General features: G+C 42.4%; 1 protein-coding gene across 4 annotated transcripts in view; it reads right to left on the bottom strand.

The window, feature by feature from the left end:
• GNS (glucosamine (N-acetyl)-6-sulfatase) overlaps nt 1-24,227 on the bottom strand; it is a 62,417-nt gene that overhangs the window by 14,349 nt on the left and 23,841 nt on the right. For 3 of the 4 annotated variants that reach the window (XM_066369820.1, XM_066369818.1, XM_066369817.1), the window contains 5 exons: nt 23,559-23,726; nt 21,083-21,165; nt 19,788-19,906; nt 17,994-18,097; nt 3,588-3,689 (listed from right to left, as the gene is read on the bottom strand). In XM_066369820.1, the coding sequence (XP_066225917.1) occupies nt 3,588-3,689; nt 17,994-18,097; nt 19,788-19,906; nt 21,083-21,165; nt 23,559-23,726 (576 nt within the window). The remainder of the gene's footprint in view (nt 1-3,587; nt 3,690-17,993; nt 18,098-19,787; nt 19,907-21,082; nt 21,166-23,558; nt 23,727-24,227) is intronic. The other variant, XM_066369819.1, reaches the window with a different exon arrangement.

Raw genomic sequence — 24,227 nt, forward strand, 5'->3', positions numbered from 1 at the left:
ATATTAAATTTTTTCTCCATAGATTTTTCCTCATCTATCTGTTACCTCTCTTTCTTTGGTATCCATGATATTCGATTTCCTCTTCCTTAATGGCATCTGAGGGTGGTTTTGTTGATAGTATTAATAAAGAATAAAAAGTTAAAAAAAATAAAAAAATCGAAGTTCTTTAAATTAATAATTAAAGAAAAATAAAATTAAATTAAAATTTTTTAAAAAAGGAAATTATTCCCCCCCCTTTTTTCCTCTCCTCTCCTCTCCCTTCTTTCTTGAGAAAATCTTGTGGTAAACTGTGAATTATATTGTTCTAAATAGAACAAACAATGCCTGTAATGGAGGGCCTGAATTGGGGAGAAGTAATAAAGGGGCAAAAAAAAAAAAATAGAAAAAAAGAAAAAAAAGGGGGTATGGACCCACAAAAAGCAAATAAGGAAAAAATTTGGGTCAAGAATAAAATGATTTGCTTTTAGGTGTTGGTTGACTAAGAGTTATGATGAGAGGAATAAGAGGGAAACAGGAAAATGGGGGGACAAATTAAAAAATTACTATTGTATTTAGTGGAACAAGAACTAGATAAAATGGAGAGCCAGGGATGGGAGCACTGCTAGTGAGTTATAAAGGTGAAGTAAAAACCCCCCAAAATGCCACAAACATAAGTTTGAGTCCCAGATAAGATAATTTGTTTGTTATTGAGGTTTGAATGAGAGGAGACGTAAAGGAGAAAGGAAGAAACTAATATAGAGGGAAAAGAGAGAGAGAGAGAAAAAAGAGGGAACCACTAAAAGAAGAAAAATATAAAAGAGGAGAGAGAGAGAGAGAGAGAGTTAAGGGTTTTAGAGTGCAACCCTCATAGAGAGAAAGGAAGAGGAAAGAAAAGATAATGGGAGATGTAACACTTATGGGTAGTGTAGTTCAAGGAGAGGAGAGAGTAAGACCAGCAGAGAGTTAAACGACCAAATTGGAGGAGGAAAAAAAAAAAATCAAGAATGAAGATAAAGAGAAACAAACGAACAAATATAATAAAATGGGATAGGTTATCAAGTCTGCGGAGTATTCTTGATTTTGAGAGGTTGTCTTCTTGCTTTTTCTTTTCTCTCCCTCTTCCTGGTCGGTGACACTGTACCCTGGGTTCTGCCCCTTTGGCACGCTCAGGTAGAGGTTTGCAGTTGATAAGTCTCTATGGCGATGTCATGTATTGTGCTTCAGTCTCGTTGGCAGTCAAGGCTCATTAGCATTTATAGGCTCCGACAGTGAGAGAGTCCGTGTTCCTGGAGCCTCTCTCCTAGTCTTTCCTTCCTCAATTAGTAGCCTGATAATCCAGCTATGGGGGTTGCTGCTGCCTCTGCCTGGATAGTAAGAGGCTCAAAGAGCTGGCAACTCCCCACTCTATTCCCACTCAGCACAGGGCTCTGGGTACGGCTCAGTCAGTCAGAGCTGCTAGCATAATCAGGCGGGGCTTCTGTCCACTCAAATATCTCTGGCTCTACCACTCTGTCCGGTAACACGGGCGGGCGCCCACTCCCAGGGCACTTGGAGGAAACTCTCGCTCAGTACCTGCGCGCGCAGACCAGGATATCAGGCCGGAAGTCTCACACTCTGAGTGAAACCCCCGCCCGCACGGAAAAGTTCCAGCGTTGGAATTCGCTCTCGCTCCCTCCCCGTGTGCGGCTTTTTCAGGGCGCTGGGGTGGCCTGGAGATTCCGCTTTTGGACCACACAGAGGCCTCTGACTCTGCCCCTCAGTGGGATAACACAGGCGCCCACTCCTGAGGTGCTCGGAGGAATCTCTTGCCCACTCTCCGTGCGCACTGACCAGGATATCAGGCTGGCCGCCTCACACTTTGAGTGAAACCCCCGCCTGCACGGAAAAGTTCCAGCGTTGGAATTGGCTCTTGCTCCCTCCCCATGCGCGGCTTTTTCAGGGCGCTGGGGCGGCCCGAGATTCCGCTTTTGGCCCATACAGAGGCCCCTGACTCTGCCCCTCTGTGGGATAACACGGGCTCCCACTCCTGAGGTGCTCGGAGGAATCTCTTGCCCACTCTCCATGCGCGCACCGACCAGGATATCGGGGGAAATGGCTGCCCCACTTATCTTTCTTTGTCTGGGTTTGGTGCGAGTGTTAGCTTGTATTGACTGGGTTGCCGCAGTCAGTTTTTCCTCAGCTTGGATCTCCGTGCCACAGCCTGGTTCGGCCATTTGTGCCGCGGCCTGGATCTATTCACCCCCTTTGCCCGCCTTAGTTTCTATATTCTCAGTTCCCAGTGAAAGCAGCCCTATTTAGGTTAGTGAGGAAGGTGGAACATTTCTTACTCCCTATTTCCTTCGGGGTTTGATTATATATTTAGCCAATTTTTCGCTCGACCATACCTTCGGGTGTATTGCGAAACATCTGGAGGCTCCAAGGATAGGTTTTTCTGTTTCTGGTTGAAGATTTTGTTGAGTTTTGGGGAAGATTTATTGGTATCGCTTCCTACCACGCCATTACTCTGACATCATCTTCCTTTTTTGGGGGGGGAAAGAGTATGTAGGTAGAGGTACCAGTATTCGGAATTTTGAATTCTTAAATGGGATTATGGGTTCATGGTATTTCTTGTGTTTCATAACTAATGTGAGTTATATGCATTCTCTTGTATGAATCATATACTACCTAATAATAAACTGTAATAGACAAGTCAATGAGTAAGACTCACCTAAAATGAGTCACTATAAACGCCTAAAACATTTTAGTACCCATCCTTCCAAACCTGTCTCTGTTTAAACATATTAAAATACATTTTTCATGAAGAAGAGCTGCTATTGTGAACCCTCCTTTCCCCTTGTAAGTGTGTGGTAGGCATCTTTCCAAGTCCATGCACAACAGATCTATGTTATTTAGTGTTGGTTTAACAGTCTACTGTTTAATGATACAACAATTTAACCAATTCCCTACTGGATCTTTAGGTTTTATTTTTTTCTCTATTAACCCTACATGCACATTATTTTCTAGTGAGCTCTGTACGGTATCTGGAACACAGCAGGTACTCTTAATGAATTCTGTTTTCCTAGAATAAATTCCCAGATAGAACTGTTGCTGTGTGCATTTGGAAGTGATGTTTTGTTAAATCAGCCTCCTCATAGCTTTTACTGACTATACTTTTATGAAAGAGTCTCAGTAGTTCCCATTTTCTCAGATTTCTGCAGAGTGGGTATCTTTGCCAGTTCTGTAGGCAATAAAGGCCTCCTAAGTCAAGTATTTCTTTCATCAGCATTGATGCAACCTTTTTGCATTTACTTTGTCCATTTTTAATTCTTCTGTGAGTTGATTCATTATTTCCTTTGCCCATTTTCCGACTGGGATATTAATCTTTGCTTTCTAAGAACTCATCTATTAGGACTTCATTACCCTTTTTAATATATGTTGCAAATATTTTCCTAGTCTGTCACTTGTCTTAATTTCATTTATAATGATTGGGGGGGGGGATGGAGAGTAGGGAGGATATAGAACTGTTTATATGTGGTCTAATCATTTATTTTTTAAAGAAAATCCCTTCCTATCACAGAGAAGGAATTTATTTCACATAGCTCAGGCCTGATTGAGCGTTTTATACTCACCAAGATGGGCAGCAAAGACATTCCATCCATCTGTGTCTTATTCACGTTGTAGCCAGCGATGTCCAAAATAGTAGGACCCAAGTCAATGTTGGCAACGAGCATCTATGAGAACGAGGAAAAAACAAGGTTTTCTCCTCTAGCTATACTCTCCTCCCCCACGTCATCCATGAGACAAATAGCATTTACTGTTATCTTTTGTACAGCCCATACTTACTTAGGTCTTACAGATGCATATATTCAAATATAAATATAGTAATTAAAAAAAAAACAAAGGCTTATAAGGCTTTAATATTTTATATGCCCTACAAGTTATAGATTTATTCTACCCAAACTGTTATTGATCAAAACATTTTTAAAAACTCTTTTGGGATTGCCTGGAGTCTGTTATGAATCATGAGAAAAATGTTGATCTATCAGTGATGTCCAAACATGAATGAAGTGAAGCCAAGTCCACAGGCAGTACTAACATGTCCAAGACGGTTTTATAAAAAGAAAAGGGTAAACACCAAAATAGTAAAACCCACAGGGGTAAATGGTGATTGCCAGTCTCACCAGGAATTAAGAGCCATCTGTTGTATGATGGCAGGCTCTAACAGCAGTTCGCTCTATGGGGAGAGAGGTCTGTAATTTCTAGTACAAATCAAATGGCACTAAGATGTGGCACAAGTACCCTACACATTATCCTAGTACTCTTTTCCAAGATAGCTACAATGATCTCTTCCCTTCTAAGGTTTTGCTTGACTAGAAAGTAGTCTCAAAATTAGCATACTATGGCAGGAGACGGCAGACTTCTATTGGATACTGAGTATCAGTGAAGAATTAACACAGGAATTATACCTTTCTCTGGTTTTTTTTTTTTTTTTTTTTTTTTTGTATTTTTCTGAAGCTGGAAACGGGGAGAGACAGTCAGACAGAGTCACGCATACGCCCGACTGGGATCCACCCAGCACGCCCACCAGGGGCGACGCTCTGCCCACCAGGGGGCGATGCTCTGCCCCTCCGGGGCGTCGCTCTGCCGCAACCAGAGCCACTCTAGCGCCTGGGGCAGAGGCCAAGGAGCCATCCTCAGCGCCCGGGCCATCTTTGCTCCATGGAGCCTTGGCTGCGGGAGGGGAAGAAAGAGACAGAGAGGAAGGAGGGGGGGGGGGTGGAGAAGCAAATGGGCGCTTCTCCTATGTGCCCTGGCCGGGAATCGAACCCGGGTCCCCCGCACGCCAGGCCAACACTCTACCGCTGAGCCAACTGGCCAGGGCCCTTTCTCTGGTTTTAATACAACCAAGAATTAGAATAGATACTATGGGTCCATTATTGTAATAACTTCTAGAAACATTAGCATTTTAAGTTCTTAAAATGGTTTATCTGCTCCTCAACTCATGATGGGCTAACGTCCTGATAAACACATCATAAATTGAAAATAGCATACGTCAAAATATATTTAATGTGCTTAACCTACTAAACATCATAGTTTAGCCTAGCTGGTTTCTACTGAATGAGTATCTCTTTTGAACACTCATAAAGTAAAAAAAAATTGTAAGTCAGAACACTCTAAGTGGGACTGTCTGTACTGCTTTTATCACTATGCATAAACTCAAAGATTCTCTTACAAATCGGAACTGGAAGAGCTTAGACAAGACCAAAAGTAGATTATTTCATTAATCATAGCCTCACAGTTTGAGAATGGTCTTGGGATTTAAATATATAGACATTCTGATTTTTTTTAAAAGCCCCTAAAAAACTCTGGGGCATGAAATCAGGGGGTATCATGCCTTGAAACTGCCTTTTTTTTTTTTTTTTAGCTCTGGAAGAATGAATGCTGCAGTCAGTGAAAAGAATAAGAGGACTCTCAGGAGAATACATGGGTTTTCAAACAGACATTGGAGCCCTGATGTTAAAGAATTCATGTTGGGCTGTCAAAGAGAAGACTCAAAGCACACCGGGGAGCACCCAGACCCACCGAGTGGGAAGCACAGGACTCCCCACAGCTTGGCCGCTTGCTTCATCTGGATTCCCCTCAGCCCAGCTTCTATAACAAGGAAGAAGCCAGGACATCCCCTAACTGCACTTAACATCCTTCCAATTTCACACAGGGAGACCAATGCTCATTTTATCCAAAGTCTTAAAGCCAACATGTAGCCTTCCTGACTCCCAGTCAGTTCTACTTCCCCTGGATCATGCTGTGTCATGTTTGATTTCCTAATAACCTTTTGTATCTTAAAAACCTTTTGAAAATATTCTGCCAACAAATCTAAAGCTAGATTAATTTCTAGCAAGAAGAGAAAACCTCAGCAGCCAATCTTGGGCAACCACACACACCAGCTGCCCCTGCTCTCCCGACTAGCCAACACATAGCTAAATCCACTGGTCAAACGTGCCCTGTTTCGCTATCAGGCTGCTGACAGCTCAGCCCAACTCACAACTCTGTGCCACTCACAGAAAACTGGCACAGACAACTGTGCTGTCAACACATGATAAATCACCCACCGTCTCTGACATTCTTCGTGCTAGATAAAAGCCGGGGCATTTCATACATCTCAAACCACATCTGTCAGCACAGCAGTGTAAAAAATCATGGATTTTGCAAACAGACACAGTTCATTTTTGGTCCTGGTTCTGCCACTTACTATGTAACCTTAGTAATATCCATTCAACTAATGTGGATGTCCCCCAATGTGTGTTAAGGGCTAGGTATTCTAAGTTCAGATAGTGCCTCTCTTCTAGGAATGCCTAGAGTAAAAAAGACAAACTCAGTAGGCTGTGGTAGGTGTGAGGCCAGCTAGGAACAGAGGTAGTATAGGGGTCTGTATTGACTTCCCATTGGGGACATTTAAAGGACAATTATGTAGCCTGATGAAAAGGGCATGAGATGAGCATTCCAGAGAGAAGGAACAGTCAGTCAAAGAGAGGCAAGGAGGTGAGAGAGACGGTTCACTTAGGAAGTGAAAGTGTTCAATACAAGGGCTACTTTCTGTCCCCTGTACAAGCCAAACTCTTCTCACATCTGTGCCTTTACATTTACTGTTCTGCTCAGAACACCCTCTCCCAGATTTCTGTATGACTAAATCCTTCTCAACACCCAGGTCTTTGCTCAAAAGCTTCAGAGACTTCCATTGACAACTGTAGCCTAAAGTATCTGGCTCTCTCTGGCACAGGGAGCTAAGAACTGATCTTCCCGGATTGCTCACCGCAGTGTTTCCAAGGCTCCTGGCATACCATGCAGGACAAGATGCTTCATAAATACTTGTTGTCTGAGCTGCAGTATAGTTGTTAAGTGTATGGACTCTAGAGCCAGACGCCAAATTTAAATACAGGGATCTGACATATTTTAGCTATATGATCTTTGGCAAACCACTTGACTTCTATACCTCAGTTTCCTCATCTGTAAAATGAGGCTAACAGTACCTATATTTCATAAGACTGTGAAGATTAAGTGAGTATTGATACAGGTAGTATAGCACCCATCACACACTAAGCATTTAATAAATATTAGTTGTTAATATTGAAATGGCTTCCCAGAAAGCAGGCTTCATTTAGATTGCTCAGAGAAGATGAAGTTTTGAGTTTTAACATTTCTATGGAACTGTTCAGTTGAAGAAAAAAGGACCAGTCCATTCCATGGGCAGCTGGCTGACACCCTGCACTTTGTTCTCTCTCAGCCTCTTTCCCCACACTGGTTAGAAGTGGCCTTAGCAGCCCAGCTCCTTGGGAATACACACAGCTGCTAACATTTTCCTCAGTCAGATCCTAGCACCAAGATCAATAAAACGCTTTTAAGATTTAATGGTCTTCCGCCTGACCAGGGGCTGGCGCAATGGATAGAGTGTAGGACTGGGATGCGGAGAACCCAGGTACGAGGCCTCGAGGTCACTGGCTCGAGCAAGGGCTTACTTGGTCTGCGGTAGCCCCACGGTCAAGGCACATATGAAAAAGCAATCAATGAACAACTAAGGTGTCGCAACGAAAAACTAATAATTGGTGCTTCTCATCTCTCTCCGTTCCTGTCTGTCCCTATCTATCCCTCTCTCTGACTCTGTAAAAAAAAACAAAACAAAAAAAAGATTTAATGGTCTTCCAAATTTGTCCATCTACTTTGTAAGAAGAGGACTGTTTACAGGCTGAATTTGTAGTGGAAAGTGCCTGGCTTTAGTACTATGGATCTTAAAAAAAAAAAGAAAATTCAAAGGCAATTATGAAGGCCATTTTACCTTTCTGAAAGAATTTTAATAGAATTCCATCAATAGCACTGTAATAGGAAACAAGTGAATGGCAGACATTTAAACAAAGTACATGGCCCTGGCCGGTTGGCTCAGCGGTAGAGCGTCGGCCTGGCATGCAGGAGTCCCAGGTTCAATTCCCAGCCAGGGCACACAAGAGAAGCGCCCATCTGCTTTTCCACCCCTCTCCCTCTCCTTCCTCTCTGTCTCTCTCTTCCCCTCCCGCAGCTGAGGCTCCATTGGAGCAAAGATTGCCCGGGCGCTGAGAATGGCTCTGGATGCAACAGAGTGACGCCCCAGATGGGCAGAGCATCGCCCCCTGGTGGGCATGCCGGGTGGATCCCGGTAGGGCACATGTGGGAGTCTGTCTGACTGCCTCCCTGTTTCTAGCTTCAGAAAAATGAAATAAATAAATAAATAAATAAAGTACACATTAAACCCCAAAATTAAACTAAAGTATACCAGAAAGTCTGGCCCATTCTCTAATTTTATTTATTTTTATTTGATTTTATTTTAGGTGAGGAGATGAAATAGACTCTCACATACACCCCAATCAGGATCCACCTGGCAACCCCATCTTGGGCCAATGCTCGAGTACCAAGCTATTTTCAGTGCCTGAGGCTGTCGTGCTCAGACCAACTGGGCTATCCTCAGTGCCTGGGGAAGAGGGAGAAAAGGGGAAAAGAGGGGGGAAGAGAAGCAGATGGTTGTTTCTCCTGTGTGCCCTGATCAGGAATCAAAACCAAGACATCCATATGCCAGGCTGATGCTCTATCCACTAAGCCAATGGCCAGGGCTCCAATTTTAGCTTACATAATGTATTTCCTCATTTTCTTTTGTCTCACAGATGACTGAAATTGTAAATCAGGAAAGAGGAGAGACAGAAACTGGTGGAGTCTATCGATTTTCATCTTGCCAGCATCAGATGAGTTTTTTTTGTTTTTTTTTTTTTAGAGAGGAGAGACAGAGAGAGAGAGCAAGGAGAGAGAGACAGAGAGAGAGAAGGGGGGAGGAGCTAGAAGCATCAACTCCCATATGAGCCTTGACCAGGCAAGCCCAGGATTTCAAACCGGCGACCTCAGCATTTCCAGGTCAACACTTTATCCACTGCGCCACCACAGGTCAGATCCCAGCATCAGAATGAAGTGTTTTGGAGGCAGGTGCCCATGACTTCTAGAAACAAAGTGCTTCAGCATTAGGTACCAAGTGTGGAAAGGAGACTGAAACCAAATGGAAATAACAACAAAAGTATCTGGTACATTATGACAGTTCTAGGAGGGGAAATCAGTAAAGCAGAAAAGCATTAGTAAGGAAGAAACCCACAGAGAGGAACTAAATTCTCAGAAGACATGCTTTCTAGAGCCTTACACTCACAGTGAGATCAGACCGGCAGCAGACATCACCTGGGAGCATGTCAGAGATTTACAATCAGAACCACATTTTGACAAGGCCTCCAAGGGATCTGCATGCACAATAAAGCTCTGCTTTATAAGGAAGTGGGCCACAGACCAGGCTGCCTCTCAGAATCATCTGTGAACTTCACAAAAACAGCAGACTGGGTCCATATTCTAGCTCAGTGGTCAGCAAACTCATTAGTCAATAGAGCCAAATATCAACAGTACGACTGAAATTTCTTTTGAGAGCCAAGTTTTTTTTTTGTTTTTGTTTTTTTTTTTCTTTTTCATTTTTCTGAAGCTGGAAACAGGGAGAGACAGTCAGACAGACTCCCGCATGCGCCCGACTGGGATCCACCCGGCACGCCCACCATGGGGCGAAGCTCTGCCCACCAGGGGGCGATGCTCTGCCCATCCTGGGCGTCGCCATGTTGCGACGAGAGCCACTCTAGCGCCTGGGGCAGAGGCCACAGAGCCATCCCCAGCGCCCGGGCCATCTTTGCTCCAATGGAGCCTTGGCTGCGGGAGGGGAAGAGAGAGACAGAGAGGAAAGCGCGGCGGAGGGGTGGAGAAGCAAATGGGCGCTTCTCCTATGTGCCCTGGCCGGGAATCGAACCCGGGCCCTCCGCATGCTAGGCCGACGCTCTACCGCTGAGCCAGAGAGCCAAGTTTTTACTTTTTTTTTTTTTTTTTTTTTTTTCATTTTTCTGAAGCTGGAAACAGGGAGAGACAGTCAGACAGACTCCCACATGCGCCCGACCGGGATCCACCCGGCACGCCCACCATGGGGCGATGCTCTGCCCACCAGGGGGCGATGCTCTGCCCATCCTGGGCGTCGCCATGTTGCGACCAGAGCCACTCTAGCACCTGGGGCAGCGGCCACAGAGCCATCCCCAGCGCCCGGGCCATCTTTGCTCCAATGGAGCCTCGGCTGTGGGAGGGGAAGAGAGAGACAGAGAGGAAAGCGTGGCGGAGGGGTGGAGAAGCAAATGGGCGCTTCTCCTGTGTGCCCTGGCCGGGAATCAAACCCGGGTCCTCTGCACGCTAGGCCGACGCTCTACCACTGAGCCAACCGGCCAGGGCGAGCCAAGTTTTTTAAACTTCAACTATATAGGTAGGTACACTGTTATTAACTTAATTAGGGTACTCCTAAGCTGGCAAAGAACTGCATATGACTTGCGAGCTGCCATTTGCTGACCACTGGTCTAGCCCAAGGGCGTCAATCAGAACACTCCTAGATGTTAAACCTGTTATAACTTCAGAAGGTAAGTTTGATGAGCACCCAGGTAGAGTCACTGCTCTGAGACAAACTAAAGATCTATACTCAAGAGAGAAACAAAAAGAAGCAGAGTCAAGATGGAGAAGCAGGTAAATCCCAAGCTCACCTCCTTCAACTAGTATATCACAACTAAATTACAGAACAACCATCGCTGAGAACCACTTCAAGACTAGCTGAACAGAAGTCCTATAATTAAGGATAGAGAGAAACCATGTGGGGACATGTAGGAGGGGCAGAGACAGACAGACAAGGCAGGTCCACACCCACGGTGTGGTGATTAATAAATGGGAAAAAAATATCTTGGCTGCAAAGGTCCCCCCTGCAGAGCAGTGAAGGGTCCGACCCCCATACTGGGTTTCCCAGCCTGGGGCACCTGTGCCAGGAAGAGAAGTCCTACAATATCTGGCTTTGAAAACCAAAGGTGATTATGTACAATAAAGACAAAGGGCTGTGGGAGACCAAGACGCTGATCTTCAAGGGCTCACGCATCAACTCACTTTCTCTAAGCTCAGTGCAGAGGCAGCAGCTGAAGAAGCACCTGGGTCATACCAGGAGGATACAATTGATTAACTTCAGGGAAAGGTCTGGAGGGAGATGGAGAGGGGAAAGAGAGAAAGAAGGAAACAGAAAGAGAGAGGCAGAGAGAGAGAGAAAGAAACATTGATCTGTTTCTGTATGTGCCTTGACTGGGGATCAAACTCAGAGAACAGAAGCATTGGCAGGTGCAATTGTTCCTTTGTTGAGCTCTCCTCCCACCTAGCAGGCCCTATTGCTCTCCATTAACTTGGCTAACACCATTCACCCTGCCCCAGCACCTCCCTGAGTCCTTGCCCCATCCAACCTGCTTGTCTGCCAAAGACTCTTCCAGTAGCTCCATTCCCTCCACACAAGCAGCAGTTGGCTTTGGTGAGCACTGAGGACTTTCCCAAAGCTCATTTCAGAAATGGCCAGCCTCATTTCTCATTATAGCTCCCACTAAGTGGCCCTAAGCAAGGCAAAAGTGTAAACAAGCCTTGGCATGCAACATAGCTCTAAACAAGCAGCCCTCAACCTGGCACAAATGGTGGCAGGCCTCTTGGGAGTATAGCTTCAACCAAACAGTCCCAAGCCTGGCATGAGTGGCAGCTGGCTTTGGCTAGCATAATATCCTCTCCCAAGTACATGCAAGCCTGCCACAAGCAACAAGCTGCAGATCACAACGTGGCTCCTACAAGTGACTGCAAGCTGGCACAAGTGGCAGCTGGCCTTAGTCCATACTGGTGCCCCTCCCAAGAGGCTCCAGACCAGCTAAGTATCCAGTAGCTGGCGTCAGAACTCTACTCTACAGCCCCATCTAAGTGGCTCTACAAGTAGCACACCAGCTAGAAAGCCTCAGCTGGACCTGGGGCCCTACTAGAGTGATTCCTACTCCATGGTATTAGCCTCTGCACAAAATCTTGTCCACTGTAGTTGCAGCTGGTACTCACAGCCAGTCAACCCTACCCACTGACATGCCAGCATCAATTCAGGCACAATTACATCAGGAGGACACAGAACCCACAGACATGTCACCCCTGGAGCATCTGGCTCAGGTGATTGGGAGAATGTGGGTAATGGGCCCACACAACACCTACCTAAGGCCACTCGTTATTTTTTAATTATTCTAGAGAGAGGGAGAAAGAGAGGGGGAAAGAGAGAAAGAAGGAGACAGAAAGAGAGAGGCAGAGAGAGAGAAAAAGAAACATTGATCTGTTTCTGTATGTGCCTTGACTAGGGATCAAACTGGCAACCTTTGCATATCAGGATGGTGCTTTAACTGAGCTATCTTGCCAGGGCCATAAAGCCTCTTTCAAAACTGGTGTTCTTAGCAGATCTACCTAATGCATAGAACCCAACACAGAAAGTCAGTGAAAATGAGTTAAAAAATGTTCTAAATAAAAGAGGACAAAACTACAGAAAAAATAACTAAACAAAGCAGAGACAAGCAAGCTATAAGATAAAGGGTTCAAAACCATGGTTCTAAAGATGCTCATCAAGCTCAGAATACAAGAACACAGTGAGAACAAAGAGAGACTATAAAAAAGAACCAATTAGAACTAAGAGTACAATAACTAAAATGAAAAAAAAAAAACACTAAAGGGAATCAACCACAGGTTATATGAAGCAGAAGATCGAACCAGTGATCTGAAAGACAAGGTAGTCGAAGACAACTAATCAAAAGAGAGAGAAAAAAAAGATGGGTCTCTGGGATGAGCTGAAGCATATGAACTTTTGCATCATAGGGTCCCAGAAGGAGAGAAAGAGAGATAGAAAGGCTATTTGAAGAAATGACCAAAACCTTCCCTAACTTGGTGAAAGAAACACACATCCAAATTGAGGATACACAGAAAGCCCCAAACAAGATGAACCCAAAGAGGCCCACACCAAGACAACATAATTAAAATGCCAAAGGTTAAGGAATCTTAAAAGTAGCAAAAGAAAAGCACCTAATTATGTACAAGAGAGCTCCCATGAGAGTGTCAGCTAATTTTTCACCAGCAGAGACTGCAGGCCAGAAAGAATGGCACAATAAAGTCAGGAAAGGGTTAATCTACAACCAAGAATACTATACCCAGGAAGGTTATTATTCAAAACTGAAAGAGAAAATTCCCCACACAAGCAAAAGGAGTTCATCACCACTAAACCAGCATTACAAGAAATGTTAAAGGAACTCTTTATGCTGAAAAGAAAAGGCCAAAACTAAAAATAAGAAAATACAGGAATAAAAAATAATCTCACTAATAAAGGTAAACATTTAATAAAAGTAGATCAGCCAACTAAAAAGCAAATTGAAAATTAAAAGCAAAAGTAGTAAGAGCATGTGTAAATACAATAATAAAAGAAGGGATACACTCAAATATACAAAAATGAACTTGGAGAAGGTAAAATAAGATGTGCACTTAGAATGCATTCAAGCTTGAACAACCATTAACTTAAAACAGCTATAAACATAGTTTGATGTAGAGTCTCATGGTAATCACCAAAAATCTGTAAGAGGGGCACACAAAAATCAAAAAGAATTCAAACACATCCCTATAGAAAGTCATCAATGTACAAGAGAAGAACAGAGGAAAAACCACAAAACCCAGAAAACAATCACTAAAATAGCAATGACTATGTATAATTACTTCAAGCATAAAAAAGACACATAATGGCTGAATGGATTAAAAAATATATACTGCCTATAAGAAACTTCACATTGAGAGAGATATCATACAAAGACTAAAAGTAAAATGATGGAAAAAAATATTTCAGGCTAATGGAAACAAAAACCGGTTGGGGTAGCAATACTTACATCAGACAAAATAGACTTTTAAACAAAGGCTGTAACAAGACAATGAAGGGCATTACATAATAGTAAAGAGATCAATCCAACAAGAAAATATAACTCTAGTAAACATCTACACAATCAATGTAGGGGGACACCTAAATACATAAAACAAATATTAACAGATTAAGAGAAAGACAGACAATAATATGACAGTAGGAGACTTTTATTTATTTATTTATTTATTTTTAAATTTTATTTATTAATTTTTAGAGAGAGGAGAGAGAGGGAGAGAGAGAAAGGGGGAGGAGCTGGAAGCATCAACCCCCACATGTGCCTTGACCAGGCAAGCCCGGGGTTTCGAACCGGTGACCTCAGCACCTCCAGGTCGACGCTCCATCCACTGCGCCACCACAGGTCAGGCAGTAGGAGACTTTAACAGCACATTTACATCAATGGATAGATTATCCAGAAAGAAAATCAACAAGGAAACAATGGCCTCAAAAGATACATGAGCTCAGATAGCCTTAACTGATATTTTCAGAACATTCCGCCCAAAACAGCAGACCATACATTTTTTTCTCAGTGCACATGGAACATTTTCCAGGACAGACCACATGTTGGGCCACAAAAGAAGTCTCAATAAATTTAAGAGGACTGAAATCATATCAAGCTCTGATCAAAAGTGTGAAATTATGCCTGACCAGGCGGTGGCACAGCGGATAGAGTGTCGGACTGGGATGCAGAAGACCCAGGTTCAAGACCCCGAGGTCACCAGCTTGAGCGCGGGCTCATCTGGTTTGAGCAAAAAGCTCATCAGCTTGGACCCAAGGTTGCTGGTTCGAGTAAGGGGTTACTCGGTCTGCTGAAGGCCCACGATCAAGGCACATACATGTAAGAAAGCAATCAATGACCAACTAAGGTGTCGCAATGAAAAACTAATGATTGATGCTTCTCATCTCTCTCCCTTCCTGTCTGTCCCTATCTATCCCTCTCTCTGACTCTGTCTCTGTAAAAAAAACAAAAACAAAAAACAAAAAAAACTGTGAAATTAGAAATCAATTATAAAAAACAAACTGGAAAAACAATGTGTTAAATAAATAAGGAGAAAACTAAAAGATAACCCTGAGACAAATAAAAACAGAAACACAGTGCCCCAAAAATCTATGGGACACATCAAAAGCAGTTTTAAAAGGAAAATTCAAAGCAATACAGGCCTACCTCAAGAAATAAGAAACATTTCATATTAACAATCTATACCTACAGGAACAAGAAAAAGAAGAACAAACAGAACCCAAAGTTAGTAAAAGGTAGTAAATAAGGATCAGGGTGGAAATAAATGAAACAGAGATTGAAAAAAAATTTTAAAATCAATACAACTAAGAGCTGATTGTTTTGAAAAGATAGACAACGTTGATAAATCTTTAATCAGATTCATTGAGAGCCCAAATAAGTAACATCCAAAATGAATGAGAAGTGACACAATTTACAAAATACACAGAAATACAAAGAATTTAAAGAAAACACTACAAACAATTCTATGCCAACAAATTGGACAACTCTGAAGAAATGGATAAATTCTTAGAAACAATCTTCCAAGTCTGAATCTGAAACACAAAATCTAAACGGACTAATTACTAGTAATGAAATTGAATCTGTAATAAAAAATCTTCCAAAAACAAAAGCCTAGGAACCAGAGAACATCCGAAGGTGAATTTTACTATTCAAAGAAGAATTAATACCTATCCTTTTCAGACTATTACAAAATATTAAAGAGGAGGGAAAACTCCCAAAATCATTCAAGACCAGCAGTACCCTTATACAAAAACCAGACAAAGACACTAAAAAAGAAAGCAATTACATGCCATTATCCCTGATGACCACAGATGCAAAAATCCTCAACAAAATATTAGCAAACCAAATTCAGCAATACATTAAAAAGACCATACACCATGATCAAGTGGGCTTTATCTGGGGATGCAAAGTTGGGTCATTATCTGCTAATCAATTAATGTGATATGTGGCCCTGGCTGGTTGGCTCAGTGGATAGAGCATCAGCCCTGCGTCCAGACATCCTGAGTTTGATTCACAGTCAGGGCACACATGAGACGCGACCATCTGCTTCTGTTCCTTTTCCTCTCCCCCTTCTCTCTCTCTTCTCCTCCTGGAGCCAGTGGCTCGACTGGTCCAAACTAAGCCTCAGGTACCTAAAATAGCTCTGTTGATTAAAGCATCAACCCTAGATGGAAGTTGCCAGTGGATCCTGGTAGGGGCGTCTGTCTCTATTTACCCTCCTCTCACTAAAATAAATATTAATGTGATACATCACATACAAAAAATAATGTATAAAAATCATATAATCCTATCAATAGATGCAGAAAAGCACTTGACAAAAGCCAACACCCATTTATGATAAAAATTCTCAGCATAGTAGAGATCAAGAGAATATACCTAAACACAATAGAGGCCGTATATGACAGACCCACAGCCAACAGCATGCTCAGTGATGAAAAGATTAAAGTTTTTTTCCAGTATCAGGAACAAGACAAGGACACAGCAATTAGACATAAAAGTAACAGGTATTCAAATTGGAAAGAAAGAAGTAAACCATCACTATTTGCTGATGATATGATATATATAAAATACCCTCAAGATTCCACCAAAAAACGATTAGAATAAATGAATTCAGTCAAGTTGCAGGATGCCAAAGTAACAGTCAAAATCTGTTCTGATTTTATGTATTAATACTGAACTACCAGAAAGAGAACAATCCTACTATATTTACAATTATGTCAAAAAGAATGAAAAAATTAACCAAGGAGGTAAAGCACCTGTACTCTAAAAACTATAAAACACTGATAAATGGAAGAATATAACATGCTCATACACTGAAAGAATACTGTTAAAATGTCCATATTACTCAGGTCTTGCCTAGGTAGCTCAGAGAATCGTCCCAATATCCCAAGCTTGTGGATTAGATCCTCGGTGAGGGCACATACAAGAATCAACCAATGAGTAGATAAATAAGTGGGACAAAATGTACATATTACCCCAAACAATCTACAGATTTATGCAATCCCTATCAAAATACCAATGGCACTTTTCATAAAACTAGAACAAATAATCCTAAAAAAATTTTTGGAACCACAAAAGACCCTGAATAGCCAAAGCAATATTAAGAAAGAAAAAAAGTTGGGGGCCTGACCAGGCAGTGGCGCAGTGAATAGAGCGTCGGACTGGGATGTGGAGGACCCAGGTTCGAGACCCTGAGATCACCAGCTTAAGCGTGGGCTCATCTGGTTTGAGCAAAGCTCACCAGCTTGGACCCAAGGTCACTGGCTTGAGCAAGGGGTTACTCGGCCTGCTGTAGCCCCACGGTCAAGGCACATATGAGAAAGCAATCAACGAACAACTAAGTTGTCACAACAAAAAACTAATGATTGAAGCTTCTCATCTCTCTCCATTCCTGTCTGTCTGTCACTGTCTATCCCTCTCTCTGACTATCTCTGTAAAAAAAAAAGAAAAAAGAAAAATAATAAAGAAATACAAACTGCTAGTTATACAATCAGTCACAGGTATGTAAAGTACAGAATAGGCAATATAATCAATAATACTTCTAATTACTACTGTATGCCTGAAACTAATATATATGTTAACTATGATTTTAAAAGTAAATAAAAGACAAAAAACATAATTCATGCTGATTTTTTTTCTTTTTTTAGTGAGAAAGACTGAAAGACAGGAAGATAGGAAGGGAGAGAGATGAGAGGCATCAACTCGTAGCTGCATCACTTTAGTTGTTCACTGATTGCTTCTCATATGTGCCTTGACTGGGGGATTCCAGCCAAGCCAGTGACTCCTTGCTCAAACCAGTGACCATGCAGACATGTTTATGATCCCATGCATAAGCTGTCGACCTTGCACCAAGCTGGTGAGCCTGTGCTCAAGCCAGATGAGCCTGCGCTCAAGTTGGTGACCTGTGGTTTCGAACCTGGGTTGGTTCTCAGAGTCCTAGGTCGACCCTCTATCCACAGCGCCACTATCTGGTCAGGCTTGGTAGTGTGTGTGTGTAAAAATATGTATATACTATACATTTGGAAGGGGGATACAGTTAACAAGGGGTGGTCAGGAGTTAAAAACAAAATGTCAGTATCTAATCAGCTTCCTCTAAGGAGGGACAGACTTCTTTTCCCAGGAAAGTATACCTATAATAGCATCATCTTATTAGGAACCTACCTTGCTTGTCTGATTTGGTTTGATCCCAGGCCCTCGAACCAACAGTGGAACTTTGATATCAAATTCATACAGCTGCCTTTTGTCTATCGGCAAAGAAAACTGTCCTGAGAACAGAACACACTGGGTAAAGATGGAGCCAAGACAGAAGTGTCACCCATACATTCATTCTTTTAATCAACAGAAAAATCAAAAACAATTTTATTCTACTAATTATGGTGTTTTTAATTGTTTATTTTTTATTTTTCCGAACGGGGGAGCAAGGTGCGCAGACAAACAGACTCTGGCATTTGCCCGACCAGAATCCACCTAACATGCCCACCAGGGGGCGATGCTTGACTCCTCTGGGGTGTTGCCATTCTAGCGCCTGAGGCAGAGGCCATGGAGCCATCCTCAGTGCCTGGGCCAACTTTGCTCCAGTATAGCCTTGGCTGCAGGAGGGGAAGAGAGACAGAAGAGAACGGAGAGGGGAAGAGTGGAGAAGCAGATGGGCGCTTCTCCTGTGTGCCCTGGCCAGGAATTGAACTTGGGACTTCCACAAACTGGGACTTCCACACTCTACCACTGAGCCAACTGGCTAGGGCCTAGTTATGGTGTTTTAATAGGAGGTTTAAACTTGCCTGGGTCTCAAGGCAAGGATATAATGAGTTCACCTTCCTTAAATAAATGCCTAGGGGGAATCCCTGGTCTAAAATAGGACAAATTCAGTAAAAAGAGTGACTGGAAAGTACTAAAATACAAATATATAATTTTCGTACAATAATCAACCTGATCATAATTGAATGAGGTTATTCTGAAAACTGCTAAATTAAAGGACAAAAATTTATCTGGCCTTTCCTGAATAAACTGCACTTCAAAAAAACCAGTTGATGAGGGAAAGTTCTTCTCTGAGGAATTCCAGCTAATAAATGCAAAGGGAAGGACAGAGTTATGAAGTCAACATTTTGCAATTTCTGAGGGGAAAATGAACTTAAGCATCAACGGAAACTTTGGCCAAGAAAGGTGCACAGGACAGGCTCAGGCTGACACCACATGAACCATCAATCAATACTAGCATCCCTAAGGCGGAGCAATAAGACACCACAGGCGTCATGGAGTGATGCAACAGGAAGCACACAGCAGCACCACCAAAAAAACATTCTTGCTGGCAATGTAAGTTTCTATTAAGACTCTAGATTTGAATACCAATCTATAAAAAATGCTGGGTATAAACAAACAAGTTAAGACAACACGAGACAGCAAATAGCCAAAGCCAGAAAATGAGATATTCTAAAGGACAAAGGACTAGTTTTTCCAATTAATCAGTGATAATGACAGCTTTAAGACACAAAAACTAAAGGCAATGTGTGGACTTTGTCTAGATCCTGACACATAATAAACTAGCCAGATGCACAAGTATTGTGTGGAATCACAATTTCTGGAGTTTCTTCAAAACGTTTCAGCTAAAAAAAAAAAAAATTGGGAAAAAGGAAGAATTCAAAAGGCTGGCCACCTGCAACTGAAAACAGGCTGGATAATGGGGATTTTATTAATCTGTACTTTAAATGCTTAACAATAATTCACAGTTACTACACTAAATGCCCAGTCATGCTACTCTATGCAAGCAAGCCTCAGGTTAATTCCATTCAAGTTTATGAAATTTATAGGTGGGAAAAGAAGAAAACACTGGTTTTTAACTATGGAGGACCCAAATAGTCAAAGGAAAGGATGAAAGTCAAAAGACAAGGCTGACTCATACTGGGTGAAAAGGAAAGGCACATCACAAAGATCACAGGAATACCTAGCTATGCCCCTTACCTGTGTGATAGCCATTGTCAGAGGTATAAAAGATGTAAGTGTTGTTGAGCTCCCCATTGAATTCCAATCTTTTAACCAGTTTCTCCACAAGGTCATCAACTGAGAGTAGAGTTTGCCACCTGGATGTGAACAAAGGGTGGCAATGGCTCAGGGACACCTGCAAAACCTTAAAACCATTCTCCAATTGGGAGAAATCCCCAATTTCCTTTCCTTAGATGCCTTATTGTAAAAAAGCAGATTAGAAAATTTTAGAATTATCTCAATCCAAATTTAACTGTTTCCAAAGAAATGAATGAGGATTTTTTATAACCAGTTGCTTTATTATTTATTTTCACTGATGAAAGTAGAGACAACTGGAAGGGCAAATTATCAATTCAGCACTGATTAATACAGATGAATTAAAACAGACCTGTGCCACAATAATGTCTATGATCTAAATGAAGGGTTGGCAAACTACAGTGATGGGCCAAAGCTTGCCCACTGTTTGTTTTGTTTTTAAATTGTGGCAAAAAACACGTAACATAAAACTTACCTTCTTAACAATTTTTAGCTGTATAAATCAGTAGTATTAAATATATTCATAGAGTGAAACAGATTTTCATAACTTTTTCAACTTACAAATCTGGAATGACCCATTAAACAACTTACTGTTTTTATATACACATAGTTTTATTAGAACACAGCCACACTCATTCACTCACTATTGTCTAGGGCTGCTTTTGCACTCCAACAGCAGAGCTAAGCACCTGTAACAGACTATAAAGCCTGCAAGTCTACCATACTTACTGTATGGCCCTTTACAGAATAAGTTTGCCAACCCCTGGTCTAAACTATATATACCTCAAGTAATGGGTTTTTTAAAAAAATGACTTAAAATAATTTCTTGAAAATTCCAAACAGCGCAAAGATAAACATTTTGCTCCAGTTTAAGCCTTCGCATCTTAGGCAAATTTTGAGTGACTGATCTCTAACAAACTGACCTTTTCTTTAAATATAGGAAACTTTTTTTTAATCGAATGGCTCCAGCTTGCAATGTTATAACAAATCACAAAAATGAATTGTTTAGTTAGTTCTGGGATCCAAAGTCCATCTCACACACCCAAATGTAAAGGTACTTTTGTTTGCTTCTGAGGCAATGGATCCCCCCATTCCTGCCCATCAAAGAGAGTCTCTTCCATCAACTTGTTAAGCCCTCTGATTTTGTCTCAAAGATAACAACATGGTACAGTCCCCCAATCATAGGCTGATTTGGAGGGTATTCAAAGACCCCCTCTTGAGAAAGTAGCAGCTCTTACCTTTTCCTAAATGCATTATCTAAAAACTGTACTGAAGAATTCGTCATTGGGGTCTTGGCTTGCCTAATTAACCAGTGCTTGTTCTAAAATATAAAAGGAAAAAAAAAGTTAACATCAAGTCACTCAGTCAAATAAACTATTATAGTAGATAATGGAAGGAATCATTTTATACTTCAGTAAAGAGGAACTAACTGGAACCTGTTTAAGTAACTTTAGACTTTCCCTCCTCCCCGTTTCCCTCGCATGTTCCTAAAAAAAGCTTTCTGTAGATTATCACTCATTCTTTAGAGTCTTCCTACGAACTCCTCCCCAATGGCAGAAGGCTTGGGCTCCTTTGTCAGCAGCATTAGTAAACATTAATAAAAAATTTAGTGAGAGATATTGAAACTACTGGCTAAAAGGGCCTTACATTTATAACTCTGAGTCTATGCTTTGAGACAACTACCTAAACTACAAAACCATAAATATTAACTTTATCTTCCCCTAAGTTTCGCCTAATAAGTCAACATTTTATTGTCGTCCCCCCCCCTTTTTTTTGTATTTTTCTGAAGCTAGAAACAGGGAGGCAGTCAGACAGACTCCTGCACGCACCCGACCGGGATCCACCCGGCATGCCCACCAGGGGGCGATGCTCTGCCCATCCAGGGCGTCGCTCTGTTGCGACCAGAGCCACTCTAGCGCCTGGGGCAGAGGCCATGGAGCCATCCCCAGGGCCCGGGCCATCTTTTTTGCTCCAATGGAGCCTCAGCTGCAGGAGGGGAAGAGAGAGACAGAGAGGAAGGAGAGGGAAGGGTGGAGAAGCAGATGGGTGCTTTTCCTGTGTGCCCTGGCCGGAAATCGAACCCGGGACTTCCGCACGCCAGGCCAACGCTCTACCACTGAGCCAACCAGCCAGGGCCTCCTCCATTTTCTTATCCAAGATATCAATCATCCTAAATCGTTGGGAAAATCTCATCATAGCAATTTTCTAAAACTTCAAATCAAAATCTGGAAGGTTCTTCTCATTTAAATAAAAGTCACAGGCCTGACCTGTGGTGGCGCAGTGGATAAAGCGTCGACCTGGAAATGCCGAGGTTGCCGGTTCGAAACCCTGGGCTTGCCTGGTCAGGCACATATGGGAGTTGATGCTTCCAGCACCTCCCCCCCTTCTCTCTCTCTGTCTCTCCCTCTCCTCTCTAAAAAAATAAATAAATAAATAAAAATAAAAAAAATTTAAATAAAAGTCAGTTAAAAAAAACAACACAAAAAAACACTTCTCATACACCATTATCTCCTTCCTCCCTAATCTTAAAACCCAAAGCTGCTATCTCCTAAACTAGTACTGAGGATCACAGTGCTCTTTAGTTAGTATGTTTGAGAAATGCTCTCTAGCATGCCCTCCTGTTGGAAATTCATGTTAGAACACGAAGAACTCAAAAATTCTGAGTGATTTACCAGTATTTAACCTAAAGTGTCTGCACTTACTTGGTCATAGGCACTCCTATCAATTTTCTATGGAACACAATTTGAGAATGGCCCTCTAATTTATTTCAGAGAGAGGAGTGGGGGGGGGGGAGAGGGGGGGGGGAGAGAGAGAGAGAGAGAGAGAGAGAGAGAGAGAGAGAGAGAGAGAAAGAGGGAAGAGCATTAACTCCCATATGTGCTTTGACCAGGCAAGCCCAGGGTGGCCCTCTAATTTAAAATTCAGCTCACTCAGCTTTCAAATTATACTTAACAAGTACATATTTAAATATTCCAGTCAATACTCCAGATGTTTCTATGTACGTTAACCCTTACAGTCGTTGCATGAAAAATGGAAGTTAGCATCTTGCTCACTGTTGGGTCACTAAGCGAGCAGACAGTAGTGCCATGTCTAACTCCCAAGATTCATTTTTTCCACCACCTCACAAGCAACTAAGATTTCTGGCTAACAGGAATGAAGCAGTGGAGGCCTTCTGCACTTAAACCAGCAAACTGCCAATCCTCTGTGCCAAGGGAAGGATAAGTAACTGACATATGAGGCAAATACTATTTCTAATAATTTTATTCCCTGTTCTGACTCATTTCTCCATTCAACTTCCCTTCTCATTCATATTGCACTACATCACCCCTCTTATTCCTATGCCTCAGACCTGGTGAGGGCCACCAGGGGGGGGTTGCTGTAGGCCCAAGTCAGCCCCAAGGGACATGTCTCAGCCACTGCCAGGAAGAGGAGAGCCAGCACAGAGGTTATCAGGAGAGCCTGTAGTTAAGGAAGATGGCATCCCTTAATATTCCCTGTGGACTCTCTAGCTGCTCACTGAATGTATGGTAGGAACCTTACCTGTATTTCTGAAGCAAGTTTATACTATCTATTGTACTACAGACAGGTGTAATTACCTTTAAAAGATCTGGAAAGAAAGCCAACTACATGTCTCAAAGGCTCCCTGACAAGTATATATTATTATACAGTAAACTGTAATCAAATATGGCTTAATTCAAGGAATAGGGAAGCTACCATTCCATGGATGTTGAAGTTCTTGTTTCTTGGTGCGAAGACATTCTGGAAGGTCTTCTGGTACTGAGGTGCGGCTGTCCAAGGTGAGTGAGGCGCTGGAGTGGAGATCATCATGAAGAACGGTTCAAAGTTGGACTTGTACTCCAGGAAGTCCAAGGAGACATTAGCCTGACATATACAAAGATTTGTCATCTTCTACCCTACCCAATAGTTGTGGACTTGATAGATATATGCCCTCTGGTGAACAGAAGGGACAGGGTCATTATTAGCTCTTAACAAATCTCAGCACTCAATCTATGTAATAGTCAAATGACAAGCATATTATAGGAACAAATATTTGGCTTTTAGGCAATACTTACAATAAAAAATTGAGCCTTACTGGTGGTGGCACAGTGGATAAGTGTTGACCTGGGACGCTTAGGTCCTAGGTTAAAGCCCCGAGGTCAGTGGCTTGTGTGCGGGCTCATCCAGCTTCAGCACAGGCTCACCAGTATGAGAGTGGGACCGCCAGCTTGAGTGTGGGATCATAGACATGACCCCTTGGCCACTAGCTTGAGCCCATAGGTTGCTGGCTTAAAACCCAAGGTCACTGGCTTGAGCAAGGGGTCAATGGCTTGGCTGGAGCCCCCCAAACAAGGCACATATGAGAAGCAATCAGTGAACTAATAA

Source organism: Saccopteryx leptura, chromosome 2 (assembly GCF_036850995.1).
Source record: "Saccopteryx leptura isolate mSacLep1 chromosome 2, mSacLep1_pri_phased_curated, whole genome shotgun sequence".
NCBI lineage: Eukaryota > Metazoa > Chordata > Mammalia > Chiroptera > Emballonuridae > Saccopteryx > Saccopteryx leptura.